Below are 15,769 nucleotides of genomic sequence, written 5' to 3'. Positions count from 1 at the left end.
TTGCAAGGTGAAAGAGAAAATTGGCATCAGCAAGCATAAATTCCCAAGTAGTAAATTCCCACAAAGTACTATAGCATCAAAGTGGTTCAGCCACATTTATATTCTGTTCACTCTGAAGTGAAAATTTTCTAGAGCATTAATGTCAACATTTACAAATTGAGTCACTTGTTCCTATGAAGTGATCATTTCTGATTAATTTCATTCTCATAAGGCAGTGTTTTTTTCTGGAACACTCACGTTTCCCTTTTTTAAATAGAAGATTAAAACCTTATAGTTTTAAACTCTTATTGACCCTATATGATCTTTTACAATGAATGTTTATGGATGTCAGTGAAAGTTTAAATGCTATAAAAAAAAAAAAAGTAAAGCATAAAAAGCATTGGTATACAGCATATTTTGAGATTCTTTTTTACTGGACCTTTCTGCCTTCTAATTGGGTTCTATTTAGGACTCAAGAGCGTAGTTTTACGGTACTAAAAATGCCTTATGTGTCTTAGAGAGATTTTTGTTCCCATGCACCACGTAAGGATAAGGTTGGTAATGTGAATTTTGTTGTTTTGTTTTCATTTTTCTTCTACCAGAAATTGTGTTTTTGTTTGGTTTTCTTTTTTTTTCCCCCCAATATGGGTGGTGTAACAAGTTATTTGCATTACCACCAGGGCCCAGGTCCCTCTAGCAACAGCCATATTGTCTCCTTCCACCAAAAGAAGCTTAAAACAGTTAAGCTTCTGGAAGGCTGTTCAAGTTGAAGACTTTCCCATTAGCATAATTTTAGCTTCTTGGCTACTGCCCTGAGATGGTGTTTCCTTTTTGTTTAAGTGATGACTGAAACCTCTCAGTTGTATACCCTAATAGATAAAACATATGGCCTAAGGTTTATAATAAAGGTTTGACCAAATTTCTTACTAAACTTGTAAGATGGTCGTCATGATGGCTGATTAAGTGACTACCCATATGACCTAGTGAGACTCAGGGTGGTGAGTCTGGGTGCCTGTTGATGACCACATTCCAGCTGTGCCACCAACTTAAACTTTTCTCATCTATAAAATGACAAAAATAATAGTATCTATCCATAGTAATAATAGGATGTGTTGTGAAAAGTGAAAGTGTTAGTCACTGAGTCATGTCCAACTCTGTGTAACCCATGGACCGTAGCCCTCCAGACTCCTCTGTCATGGAGTTTTCCAGGCAAGAGTACTGGAGGTAGCCATTCCCTTCCCCAGGAGAACTTCCCAGCCCAGGGATTGAACCCAGGTCTCCCACATTGCAGGCAGGTTCTTTACCATCTGAGCTACCAGGGAAGCCCCGTATCTGTTGTGAGGAGTAAATAAATTCACCCATGTCAATCTTTTAAAACAGTTCCTGAGACATAGTAGGTGCTTAATACATGGTAGTTATTGACGTGATGGTGGTGGTTAGTATTTGAATTGTATGTTAATGTTTTTTCTTCATAATGCTTCTCACTGGCTAGCATTATAGATTTGTTTGTTTGTTTGTTTATTGCCTGTCTTCCCAATTAGAATGCAGGTTCTGTGAGTTTTGTCTGTTCATCCATGGCACATAGTAGGCACTCAGTGAAGATTTGTCAGGTGAATGAAGAGCAAAGAGTGGGGGAGGTAGGTAAGGCTCTTCCCCCTGCCTTAGGTAAATTTTACTATGTGGATGTCCTAACTGGCCCACTCTTGGAGGGCAGGCACAGCCTCTTGTTAGCTGGCAAGTCTGCATAAACTTTGGTGAATAAGGGAATGATTGATTTAAATTGACCTAGTCTTGGATGTTTCATTTCCAGATCGGTTCCTGTGATACAAACATCTCAGTTTAGGGACATCATTTGCTGTGTTCTTATATAAACCAGACAGTATAGATACTTACAGAGACTATAAAGTGAGCAAACTTTTTTAGCCTTTAAAAGCCTTGGTTACAGTGAAGGCAAACACTTGGCTTCTCTTGAATTTTTCTTACAGTTTATGCATCATTTTTACTTTTCTCAAAAGTTCATTTCAAATTCTTGTGTTTTAAAGGTGAGTAGATTTGACACAGTGACGTTTATTTGAGTTGCATTATATATGCGGTCAGAGCAATGAATTCATTCTCTGTTTATATCAGAGAACATTCCAGCAATTGTAAAGCCACATGCATGCACGCGCGTACTCTCGAACCACATCCAGTGGCAAGTTATTATGGGGACTGACAGACTGTCATCCTTTTGATGGCTTGAGCTGTATATCTCCTGAACAGCAATGGGGCTCTTATGCAGAAAGTATCATATGTTCCCAGCCAATTTACAGGGAAACAGCAATAACATTTTATCATGGTTGAGAGCCCAGTAGCTGCTTCCTATTAAACTTGCCCTTTCAGATACCTGTCTTGGATTAATTTGTTGATTTCAAATGGAAACTCAGTCTTCTCCAGTGAAGCATGACGTTCTAGGATAGACTCCCTGAATGACAATTACTGTGTATTCTAGCTGGTTGCAGACCGTTACAAGCCTTGGGCACAGTGGAAGACAGAGGACTTCAGTAACTGATTTTAATATCATGTCTAATTTTAGCTGTCAGTTATATATATGCCAGTGAAAGAATCCTCAGAAAGATGAAATGCAAAACACTTCGAACTTGCTCTTTTTAATGATACACTTTGCTGTTGGGGGGGGAGTGGCTTGGGGAGGTGCGAAGAGGGGGCAGCCATCTCCTAAAGGTATCAGCCCAGTGGGGACGCAAACGATTTGAAAAGTGAGCACGTGACAACTGTCACCTCGTTTTTTGGTGTGCCCCTCAGGTTGCTTCTAAATAGTAACATGTTCACCAAAAAGAGTTCCATAAATCAGTGCCAATATTTTTCCTTGAACATTCAAGCAAAATGAAAGGTAGGGTTTTACAACAGATAATAAGCTGTGCTCCCATTTGGTGAGTATTATAGACAGAGTATGAATTTCTTTAGCAATAAAGAGCATTGTGAGGCACTGTTGAGTCCAGCCTGATAAGCAGGGGAGTATCTCTGCTGCTCAGAATGTGATGAGCCATTTTCAAAGAAAATTTAAATTAGGAAGCCTGAATTACATTTCAAATGGTAGGAAAAAGCAATGTTTTGGAGAGGGGGTCTTTAAAAATATCCCCTGCTCATAGAACACAATACTTGTGCTTAGAAAATATATTTGCAGTTACAGCAAATTGACTAATTGTTCATTTGTGACTTTATTTTCCACAGTTATTCCCTGAGTGCACTGGCTTTGGGTCATCTGCTGCCATAGCACCCTGGTAGCCTGGTTTTATTTAAAAGAGAAAGAAAACGTCAGTAGCAAATTATACATGTAACAAACTTGGATCTTTATAAAAGAATGAGTGAAACTGCCAGGTTACTTTCCAGCAGAGTACAGTTGAACAGCTGACTTCAATGGAATCTTTATTTGTTACAATCTTTTAGTAAAAACTGCTCATTATAACATGACCCACTATGTGAATTCATGTAGATGGCATGCCATATCGTATTCCTTGAATCACAGTTGCTCCTTGAAAGTCTGATTACATAACAGTTGTATTATGTGGTAAGTCCTTACCCATCCCGGGTATTATCCCTCGACTCCACTTGAGCGTTTGGAAAAAGGTTTTCCTGGTTGTTATATTCTGCCCTGGAAATAAACAGATATATTTCAACACACAGGTAATAAGCAGCATGCCAAAATACACAATTCATTTAACATTTATATGTCTCTTTTTAATCTTTTTTTTTTTCCATTCTGGAATGGATTAGTTTTAAGGAAAAGTAGAAAGTTTTATTTGAAACTTGATTAAAAGATACTTAGCAAAACAGTGCTTGCCAGACTGCACTAAGATACTTGAAATCAAAGTAGTACAGCATTTTAATTTTTTTTTCCCTGGGTCCACATTTGAACAGCCGTTTATGCCATCGGCTCAGTGATAGAACAAATGATGTTTCCGCTTGGGCAGGCTTTGTTTTATCAGGATCAGTAACCTTATCAGCAGTTGACCCAGAACTATAATGCATGCCTCTGAATAGATAGCATATGTCACAGCTCTATGCAGACTTGCTTCATAAGCAGGATGGTCTAATGAAGATTTAATAAATAAGGAAAAGTTTACAGCAAGAAATGTCCTCTTTTATAATAATAACTTCTCATAAGCTCATTTTACTGCTCATGACTCATCTCTTTCATTTATTCTCATAAAAGCTAAAAGAATAAACATACACATAAATGATACATAGACTCCCATGAAACGTAGCTTATCTGTCAGTATTTCTTTCTGAAATATATCATTTGCGAGTAAAGACTGTAGAATTTAGATGATCATCTTGGCTTAATGTTCTTAGGTGACACATAAATGCAATAATGTTCAAAAGACTAGAAAACCTATGTGCATGATAAGCCAGCAACACTTTTTATGCAATTATATATTGTTTCTTAAAGGCAGGGTAGCGCAGGTTTTCTCTCAGTGTAGTGTCCTGGCTCAGAAGTGTTTCTTCACTAGCTTTTAACACCCTATAATTTAAGATTGGATTCTTCACTCATCCATCTGCTTTGATTTTTGAAGACATCATAAATGGAGAGAGAAGATGGAGCACCCTCAGACATAAATAAGTCACATGTGACTTGTACACTTTGACATTTAACACTTCTTTCCTTTGACCTTTGACAGGTTAGGGCTTGACCCAAAACTCTTGGCTAAAATCCTAAATATGAGCTCAGGACGATGTTGGTCAAGTGACACTTATAATCCTGTACCTGGGGTGATGGATGGAGTTCCCTCGGCTAATAACTATCAGGGCGGATTCGGAACAACACTCATGGCAAAGGTATGGGAAATGCAGTGACTACCCAAGAGAGTGGGGAAATGTTTAATGGTCTCTTCTTCTCCTTCCATCTTTCCCTCTATCATTCTCCACCCACCCCCACTTGCTACTACCTCCCTCCCTCCCCAGGGCTCACCATCCCACCCCACCCCACTCCCACTCCCACTCCTCCCTGCTTGTAAGAAAGCACACATTTATCCTAGAAGGCAGATGACTAAAATAGCGACTCACTCACAGGAAATTAGTTCAAACTTAGCTTGGATAAAAACCCTTATCTTGTTCATGTTTAATCCTGGTCTTTTGGATGAGAATAGATTAGGATGTTTCTCTTGTGTTTGGTTTTGTTTGTAATGTGAGTCGGTAAAATTTTGTTCTTCTTGTTTATAGTCATTTACCAAGTCCTTAGAAATGGAAGCAGTAAGCATTTTCTGATGGCTAATAATATAATGACATTAGATGTACATATCACAGAAGAGAGGATCTTTCTCATGATACTAGATTTCTAAATACATCTTCCTGCTTTAAGAATATGAGTTTACATGTAAAGTCATTTGAAAAGCAAATTATCAGCCTTCTCTCATTTGTAATTTCAATGTTAGAAAATACTTTTTAGACAAACAGTTTCAGATTTTTGTGTAGTGCGTTCCCCCGTTCTCACTCCCCACACCCCTGCCCTTTACTTTTCGACCAAAGAAATAGTACGAACACTTGGATATGGCGCGCAGGTTACCCTTGCTCATTCCCCACGATGTTCGTGCATTCTGCTTCTCGACTGTGCCTTGCCTTTGTCCACTCGCCCTCTCCACCACCTCCAGTACCTTGGCTGAACCTCATTTGGATGCTGCCACATCAGCCCTCAACTAGTCTCCTTGCCTTTCATTCTCATCTTCCCCAGTTCATTTTCCATGACATGGCAAAGGGTGGGCTTCCTAAAATGTAAAAACCTGATTATGTCATCTCTCCTGTTAAGCCTCTTTCGTGGATTCCAGTTACTTGTAGGTTAAAGTCCATCTCTGCACGTTTTCTTAAAGGCCTTTGCTCTCCTCCCTGACTCATCTCTGCTTCCCACTCCCCTCCTTTGCTTTAGCCACGTGGGGCTCATTTGGCCCCTTGTTTTCCCTCCCTGGCAGCCCTGCGCCTGGTCTGCCCCAGGCCTACCTCAATGCTTCCTCGCCCTCCAGCCCGACCCCTGGCACATTGTCAGCTCATTTGAAATATTTATTGTGTGAAGCCAGGTTTGAAACTATGTTTCTTATTTTGTGGATTTTGTAGTTTCATTTCTCCTCATGTTTCATTTAAGAAAATACTTATTTTTATGCCAGTCTGTACCTTGTATTTTGGCCTGCATATCTTCCACACAGGCTTTTATTGATGTAGTGTGCTGTGTTACTTTTATTGGAGAAAGTAGCTCCTTAAGTGGATTGTTTTCACAAAGCTGCAGGGTCGTTTATCAGGACACAGAAGAGTGAAAGAATCACATTTATGCCCAGTTTGCTTTATGTATCTGTGTGAAGTAGGCTGTGACCTGTTAGCTTGTTTGGTTTCTCAAATACTGCTAATGGCTCCAATTGAAGAAGCAGCTAACAAGTGACCTGTAAGCAGTGCTGGCTTTATTTTGGGACTCTCAACTGTAGCTGACCTGTGTATCACACCTTTCATTCCACCATTTTCTCCAGTGCCCCTGCCCAGGAAGAATCTGTCCCTATTGAGTTCCTTTAAAATTATTTCCTTGATAGTAGAAGATAGCATAAGACAATTCAGTAGTAAAACATACGAACATTGTTCTCTTTTGCCCTTGTTTTCTCTGTAAAATGCAGTTGTCATTTCCCTTACAAAGAACAATACTTCTGAATTTTGCTTACAATGAGAGAATTTACACAGAAATGCTTTCATCACCTCAGAGGGCTGTTAGTGAAACCCACTATAGATGTGTGTATGGGTGTGTGTCTCACACTATAGATGAGACTTGTGTCGAGAAACTGATAGAGGTTAAAAAAATCCCCATGAATGCTACTGATGAAAGCAGTCATACCTGCTTGGGCAGATGAGGCTATTTGTTGTTGTTCAGTCACTAAGTCGTGTCAGATTCTTTGTGACCATGGACTGTAGCATGCCAGGCTCCCCTGTCCTTCACTATTTCCATGATTTTGCTCAAATTCATATCCATTGAGTCAGTGATGCTATCTAACCATCTCATCCTCTACTGCCTCCTTCTCCTTTTGCCTTCAGTTTTTCCCAGCATCCGTGTCTTTTCCAGTGAGTTGGCTCTATGCATCAGGTGGCCAGAATATTGGAACTTCAGCTTCAGCATCAGTCCTTCCAATGAATATTCAGAACTGATTTCCTTTAGGACTGACTAGTTTGACCCCTTGCACTCCACGGTACTCTCAAGAGTCTTCTCCAATGCCACAATTCGAAAGTATCAATTCTTCAGCACTCAGCCTTCTTTATGGTCCAGCTCTCACATCTGTGCATGACTACTGGAAAACCATACCTTTGACTGTATGGACCTTTGTCAGCAAAGTGATGTCTTTGATTTTTAATATGCTGTCTAGGTTTGTCACATCTTTCCTTCCAAGGAGCAAGCGTCTTCTAATATGATTGCATTCACTGTCTACAGTGATTTTGGAGCCCAAGAAAATAAAATCTGTCACTGTTTCCATTATTTCCCCATCTGTTTGCCATAAAGTGATGGGACTGGATGCCATGATCTTAGTTTTTTGAATGTTGAGTTTTAAGCCAGCTTTTTCACTCTTCACTTTCACTTTCAAGAGGCTCTTTAGTTCCTCTTCACTTCCACTAGCCCTTAGAGTGTTATCATCTGCATATCTGAGGTTATTGATATTTTTCCCAGCAATCTTGATTCCAGTTTGTGATTCATCCAGCCCGGCATTTCACATGAAGTACTCTGCATATAAGTTAAATGACTAGGGTGACAATATACAGCCTTGTTCTACTCCTTTCCCAGTTTTGAACCACTCAGTCGTTCCATGTTGCTTCTTGACCCACATACAGGTTTCTCTGGAGACAGGTAAGGTGGTCTGGTATTCCCATCTTTTTAAGAATTTTCCACAGTTTGTTGTGATACACACAGTCAAAGGCTTTAGCATAGTCAGTGAAGCAGAAGTAGATGTTTTTCTGAAGCTTCCTTGCTTTCTCCGTGATCCAGCAAATTTTGGCAATTTGATCTCTGGTTCCTCTGCTTTTCTAAACCTAGCTTGTACATCTGGAAGTTCTCAGTCCACATACTACTAAAGCCTAGCTTGAAGGATTTTGAGGACAGTCTTAGTAGCATGTAGTAGCACTCATTTCAGTGAGTGCAGTTGTACTGTAGTTGGAACATTCTTTGGCATTACCTTTCTTTGGGATTGGAATGAAAGTTGACCTTTTCCAGTCCTATGGCCACTGTTGAGTTTTCCAAATTTGCTGACATATTGAGTGCAGCAGTTTAACAGCATCATCTTTTAGGATTTGAAATAGCTCAGCTAGAATTCCATCACTTCCACTAGCTTTGTTTGTGGTGATGCTTACTAAGGCCTACTTGATTTCATATTGCAGGATGTCTGACTCTAGGTAAATGATCACACCATCATGGTTATCTGGGTCATGAAGATCTTTTTTGTGTAGTTGTGTATATTCTTACCACCTCTTCTTAATCTCTTCTGCTTCTGTTAGGTCTTTACCATTTCTGTCCTTTATCCTGCCCATCCCTGCATGAAATGTTTCCTAAATAGCCCCAGTTTTCTTGGAGAGATCTCTGGTCTTTCCCATTCTGTTGTTGCCCTCTATTTGCACTGTTCCTTTTTTTTTTTTTTTCGTTTATTTTTATTAGTTGGAGGCTAATTACTTTACAATATTGTAGTGGTTTTTGTCATACATAGACATGAATTAGCCATGGATTTACATGTATTCCCCATCCCGATCCCCCCTCCCGCACTGTTCCTTTAAGAAGGCCTTCTTATCCCTCTTTGCTGTTCTGTGGAACTCTTGATTCAAGAGTTGCGTGCTAAGTTGCTTCAGTCATGTCCAACTCTTTGTGACCCTCTAAGCTGTAGCCTGCCAGGCTCCTCTGTCCATGGGATTCTCTGGGCGAGAATACTAGAGTGGGTTGCCATGCCCTCCTCCAGAATATTTTCTCAATCTAGGGGTCAAACTTGTGTCTCTTTTATCACCTGGGAAGCTCTCAGTTGGGTATATCTTTCCCTTTCTCCCTTGCCTTTCACTTCTCTTCTTTCCTCAGCTATTTCTAAAGCCTCTTTAGACAACCACTTGCCTTCTTGCATTTCTTTTTCTTTGGGATGTATTGGTTACCACCTCCTATACAGTGTTATGAACTTCCGTCCACAGTTCTCAGACCCTCTACCAGATCTAATTCCTTGAATCTATTCGTCACCTTCACTGTATACAATCATAAAGGATTTGATTTAGGTCATACCCAAATGGCCTACTGATTTTCCCTACTTTCTTCAATTTAAGCCTGAATTTTTCCACATGGAGCTCATGATCTAAGCACAATCAACTCCTGATCTTGCTTTTGCTGACTGTATAGAGCTTCTCCATCTTTGGCTGCAAAGAATATAATCAGTCTTATTTTTATTGACTCTCTGGTGATGTCCATGTGTTGCTGGAAAAGGGTGTTTGCTGTGACCAGTGTGTATCCTTGATAAAACTCTGTTAGCCTTTGCCCTGCTTCATTTTGTAGTCCAAGACCAAACTTGCCTATTACTCCAGGTATCTCTTGACTTCCTACTTTTGCATTCCAGTTCCCTATGATGAAAAGGACATCTGTTTTTGGTGTTAGTTCTAGACGGTCTTGTATATCTTCATTGAACTGGTCAACTTCAACTTCTTCAGCATTAGTGGTTGAGGCATAGACTTGGATTACTGTGGTGTTGAATGGTTTGCCTTGGAAGCAACCCAAGATCATTTTGTTGTTTTTGAGATTGCACCCAAGTACTGCATTTCAGACTCTTTCATTAACCATGAGGGCTACTCTATCTCTTTTAAGGGATTCTTGCCCACAGTAGTAGATTCGGACTCTTTCATTAACCATGAGGGCTACTCTATTTCTTCTAAGGGATTCTTGCCCACAGTAGTAGATATAATGGTCATCTGAATTAAATTTGCCCATTCCCATCCATTTTAGTTCACTGATTCCTAAAATACTGATGTTTACTCTTGCCAACTCCTGCTTGATCTCGTCCAGTTTGATTGACTCAAGGACCTAACATTCCAGATTCCTATGCAATATTGTTCTTTACAGCATCAGACTTTACTCTCACCACCAGGCACATCCACAACTCAGCGTTGTTTCTACTTTGGCCCAGCTGCTCCATTCTTTCTGGAGCTATTAGTAATTGCCCTCCACTCTTCCCCAGTGGCATACTGGACACCTTCCAACCTGGGGGACTCCTCATTCTGTGTCATATCTTTTTTGCCTTTTCATACTCTTCGTGGGGTTCTCTCAGCAAGAGTACTAGAGTGGTTTGCATTCCCTCCTCTAGTGGACCACGTTTTGTCAGAACTCTTCACTATGACATGTCCATCTTGAGTGGCCCTGCATGGTGTGGCTCATAGCTTCATTGAGTTATGCAAGCCCCTTCACCATGACAAGGCCTTAACTTACTAGGAGATATTTTGCTTGACTGCTATTAGATCTCATTGTGTTGGGGGAGATGATATTAGTGTGTTCTTAAAGTAGAGGCTTATATGTTTCTAGGTCTTAACATCATAAAATTCTAATATAGGGTGTGTATATATAATCAGACCATAATTAGAACATCCAAAAACTCCTCAACCTAAAAGTCTGTTTCTGATGGCCTCTAAGAAACAACTTATGGAATATCATGACCACTCTCGTTACTTATTTAATGTACCTGTCTCCATGTAAAATGCAATGACTTGGTCCTTCATTAATTTGTTGAAAACTTTTGCAGTTGTTTAATTTTTTCCCCTGAACCACCCATTGAGCTCATGAATTCATAAGTGTTTTTATTTGATTAGTGAAGTGGGGCATTTGTTTGTTTTAAATTACATGTTACAGACTTCAAAGGATGCCTTCTTTTCTTACATTTCAGGACAGACAAGCCACTTAGAGTTTTATAGACTAAATCACCTTTCTCTTTTTAGAATGTCTGTCCTCTGAGGTAGCAGCCAGCAAAGCTATTTTAGCTTCCTTTTTTTGGTTTTATTAGCTCTTATTTGGAATATTTACTTGCCCACTTGAAAACCTCTACTAGACTTTCCTTCTCAATAATGTTGTCTTCTCCTCAGTATGTTATGTTTACTCTAAGTTTTTATATTCTAGTTATAGTTCTAGGTTAAAAATTACAGGCAGTCTTTCTATGTAGATTTTCTCTCTGTCGTTTTTAAATAAATGCGTCTTGCAGATGTGCAGCAAAATGATGTTGACAAGAAGCTTGTCTGCTTGTCTGGGTATAAGCAATAATGTAGCTTTTCCACCCACACTTGTTAAATGTGTGGGTAATAATTAACCTTGCTTTTCAGTGGAAGCTATAGACGAGTTTTAGGTTAAGTAGATTTTTGAAATCTATGTGTTTGCATGTGAAAAATATATAAGTAAGCACAAAATCGTGTTAACACCTATAGCATCATACATATCCAAGTGGCTAGAGATTTAACCCATTCTTTAAACTTTCCTTCTTTTTTCTTTGAATCATTTCCTCCTTTGAGTGGATGGTATCCATAACTGCTCATTTATCAAGAATGTTCCTCAAAGAATACAAACGGTCCTGATCTTGCCTCTTGTCTTCCTCTTTCATTGCTTGTTGACTTTTCTGTTGATGAGGAAATGAGGATGGTAATGGTAAGAAGGCAATCTAGCTGGTTTTGCCACTTGTGCAGCTCTTATATAATCACAAATAAAATGAAATGTGGGGAATATTGTTTCAATTATCCATGCCTTCATTGTCTTCCATTTACCCTACATATTTCAAGGTGGGACATGATTCTATTCTTATAGTAGAAGATACCATTCACTACAGTTTAACTATAAAAAATTGATAATGTTAGCTTTTGTCTATCTTTAAACAACCATAAGTTTTACAAAACTCTCAAAATGAAGCAGTAGCTCTCAGAGATGTTAAAGGGTTGATGTGATGCTGACTGTCCATTGCACTTGAAGGAAAATCTAGCCTTCCCACCAAACATCATAAAGTTTCTTGCTCCACCTCTGCCCGTCCCCAGGCTCGTTTCCCTCCCCTGCGCCTTGCTCTCTCTAGTTCGGTCTCATCGGCCTTCTTACTGCTTCTTGAACATCCAAGCTCTGCCTCCTGCAGCGCCTGCCCCTTGCTCTTCCACCCACCTGAAACTTCATTCCCCCAGCTCTCCAAACAGCTCCCTGCCCCCTCACATTCACATGTTAGGTCAAGTGTCTCCACCTCAGGAGGTCTTCCCTAAACATCTCATCAGTCAGAACTCTCTTCCTTCCACTCTCCCCCTTGCTGTGTATGACTTCCTGACCCCGTACCCTGCGTATTTTTCCTCATCACTTGTCATTATCTGGAAGTTCAGCAGTTGTTTTCCTGTCTATCTTTCACACTGGACATTAAGTTCCTGAGAATAATGACTTGGTTTTATTATGACCACGTATCACCAGCGCTTAGAACAGTGTCCAGCACACAGCAATTTTTTTTCATTTATTTTTATTAGTTGGAGGCTAATTACTTTACAGTATTGTAGTGGTTTTTGTCATACATTGACATGAATCAGCCATGGATTTACATGTATTCCCCATCCCGATCCCCCCTCCCACCTCCCTCTCCACCCGATCCCTCTGGGTCTTCCCAGTGCACCAGGCCTCAGCACTTGTCTCATGCATCCAACCTGGGCTGGTGATCTGTTTCACCCTAGATAATATACATGTTTCGATGCTGTTCTCTCGAAACATCCCACCCTTGCCTTCTCCCACAGAGTCCAAAGGTCTGTTCTATACATCTGTGTCTCTTTTTCTGTTTTGCATATAGGGTTATCGTTACCATCTTTCTAAATTCCATATATATGTGTTAGTATACTGTAATGGTCTTTATCTTTCTGGCTTACTTCACTCTGTATAATGGGCTCCAGTTTCATCCATCTCATTAGAACTGATTCAAATGAATTCTTTTTAATGGCTGAGTAATATTCCATGGTGTATATGTACCACAGCTTCTTTATCCATTCGTCTGCTGATGGGCATCTAGGTTGCTTCCATGTCCTGGCTATTAGAAACAGTGCTGCGATGAACATTGGGATACACGTGTCTCTTTCAGATCTGGTTTCCTTTGTCAGCACACAGCAATTTTTAAATATGTGTTGACTAAGAGATTGAATGGATATTTTCATCATTGATAATTTCATATTGGGGTTTGTCTTAGGCTTACAGGCTTCTGCAGATGTGAAAAAACATTTCTCTATGTGGTCTCATTTGGATGGGAACATACCTGTCCAGAGTCAAAACAGATAGGTTTTGTGGAGGAGTGGAGAGGACACTCAGAAATCAAGGTTTGTCTCTGGAGCAGTTTTGTAGCTGTAAGATAGCACTTATAAAATATTTATACACACACACACATTTAACTTAACATCATTCTTGTAAGTATCTTATTTTTTCAGATTTCATTTTTTCTTCTTTGAAACCCAAGCATTAGGAGCCACAATTCCGAAGTGAGCCTTAACTGCACAGCCTCAATGTATTCCCTCCACCCTTGTTTGATTTAGGATCTGGGATTAGCACAAGACTCTGCTACCAGCACGAAGAGCCCAATCCTTCTGGGCAGTCAAGCCCATCAGATCTACAGGATGATGTGCGCAAAAGGCTACTCAAAAAAAGACTTCTCATCCGTGTTCCAGTTTCTACGAGAGGAGGAAACGTTCTGAGTTTGCCCTTTGGCTGTGGACACTGTGGAAACCAAACTCTCTTGGAGCCCCTTATAGCTCACTCCACAAGTAAATGGGCTTAATCAGAGGTCACCTGTCTGCTTTTGATTGTCTGGGTCACAGTAAACCCTGGGATTTTTCACCCATTTTTAACTGCTTATTCTTTTTATCTATTTAGCAAACACATATTACCTGAATTTTTTTTTTTTTCCTTTTCTGCAAGCCACTAATGGTCTCTGCTAGCTAGCCAACTGACCTTTTTCATAAGTTTGATTCCTGAGCATCTTCAGCTGAAACGTTGCCTACTTCAATCAGGATATTATTTACTCCACTTTTCACTTTCACACTTTCACAAATAAGACCAGTTTTTTTCAACAGGATAAAACCTATCCTCAAGGAAGGAAAAGAAATTGGTATGAGGAAACGAGTTAGGGACAGGGGAAGCATAGTGAATTACTCCCTGTGTCCCTCAGGAAGTTTGTCCTGTTAACCCAGTGGTGGTGGTCTTGCATTCTGAGGTTATGGTTTATTTTCCAAGAGTTGATAAAGCAAGATAACACCTTGCTGCATGTTATGTAAATTGGACCCTGTTATAGTATCTTGGTGTGTCCCTCTTGTAACAACTTCCAATACTCAGCAGACTTTTTTTTTAAATATATTTTTGCTTCCTTGTACATTCTTACTACATATTTTTTGACTTCAGAAGAATGACTTCTTTAGAACTGTTTCAGAGCCAATGATAAGCGCTTTAGATAATTATTACATTATCCTAAATATAACCATATTATTTTGAATTCAAATAAATTTCTATGCTGATAATACTTCCTTGGCGTTTTTGTGTCTTCCTAACCTTTTTGGTGAACAGTCAAATGACCTGACAAATTGGTGTTGTAGACTAATGGGGAAAGGATGGGACAAAGGGAAGGGAGGGGAGGTCAAAAGGAACTGAGTGTGAACTGGCCAGTGGGCAGCCCTCATCCTGCTCCTCTGCCTGTATCCTTATTGAGTCTTTGTTTTCTGGGTCGTGGGTGCTATAGGAATTTGGCCTGCAGTAGATGTAATTATGTCCCAATAGGAAGCACAGTTGCCTTTTTTCCCCACCACAGCCCCTAGAAACACTCCAGGCCATATACCTAGACACCAGATTTAGCAAAAGTACTGCTACTTTAATCATTTTCCTGGTGATCAAAAATTCCAGACATTATTGTTAAGTGCTAGTGCTCCAGTGATGAGCAAAACATAAAATCCTGCCCTTGTAGACCATAAATTCTGGTGTCTCTTAGGTGTATATGTGAGGAGGTGTGAGAGACAAGAAATAAGTGTTGAATGTGTATGTCAGGTGATAATAAGGACTAAAAGCAAAAATAAAGCTGGGTGAGGATGATAGATGGAGAGTGTCGGGCACCTTATTAGGCAGATAAGGGCACTGGCCTTTGAGCAGAGATAGGAAGGAAGCGAGGGAGCAAGCCATATAGATATCTGGGGGAAGAACATCGTAGGCACAGGGAACAGAAAGTGCAAAGGCCCTGAGTTAGGACAGCATAAGATATATGAGGACTAAGAAGGCCAGAATTGTGTGTCATGGATTGAGGGAAACCAGATCGTGTAGGACCTTGGAGGCTGTGTTGGGACGGTAGCTTTTATTCTGAGTGAAATGCAGCATGTCAGTTAGCAAAAGCGAAAGGTAACCAATACACTGCCACCCCAAGTTGAGTGGTTTAAAACAACAAGTGTTTATTATTTTTCATGATTCTCAAGGTGGGCTGTGTTATTCTTCTGACTGGGCTAACTCATTTGGAGCTGGCAGCTGTGGTTTGGTCTCACCTAGCAGGGACAGCTGAAATGATTGAGGCTTCTGTCCACATGGTCACTTACCCTTTGGGAAGATCCAGGTTTGTTGACCTGGTGGCAGAAGGTTCCCAGCGGCAACATAGGACAAGTCCCAGTGAAAAAGCTTTTTTCAGACCTCTGCTTGCTTTATGATTGTATTGTCCCATTGGTTAAAGCAGGTCACCTAGCGAAGCCCTGAGTCAGTATGGGAGGGGTTGCATAAGATGTGGACACAGAGAAGGGGGCAGTATGGGAC

The 15,769-nt window shown here is 40.2% G+C and overlaps 1 protein-coding gene across 2 annotated transcripts in view; it reads left to right on the top strand.

Moving 5' to 3' along the window:
• The window catches only part of HIBADH (3-hydroxyisobutyrate dehydrogenase), a 111,061-nt gene extending 96,557 nt beyond the window's left edge, over positions 1 to 14,504 (top strand). For both annotated transcript variants that reach the window (XM_020869765.2, XM_070467812.1), the window contains exons 7-8: positions 4,656 to 4,812; positions 13,525 to 14,504. In XM_020869765.2, the coding sequence (XP_020725424.1) occupies positions 4,656 to 4,812; positions 13,525 to 13,683 (316 nt within the window). In that variant the 3' untranslated portion in view covers positions 13,684 to 14,504. The remainder of the gene's footprint in view (positions 1 to 4,655; positions 4,813 to 13,524) is intronic.
• Positions 14,505 to 15,769: the final 1,265 nt, after the last annotated feature.

Source organism: Odocoileus virginianus, chromosome 1, assembly GCF_023699985.2.
Source record: "Odocoileus virginianus isolate 20LAN1187 ecotype Illinois chromosome 1, Ovbor_1.2, whole genome shotgun sequence".
Lineage (NCBI taxonomy): Eukaryota > Metazoa > Chordata > Mammalia > Artiodactyla > Cervidae > Odocoileus > Odocoileus virginianus.
This window is presented reverse-complemented; position numbering and strand designations above follow the sequence as displayed.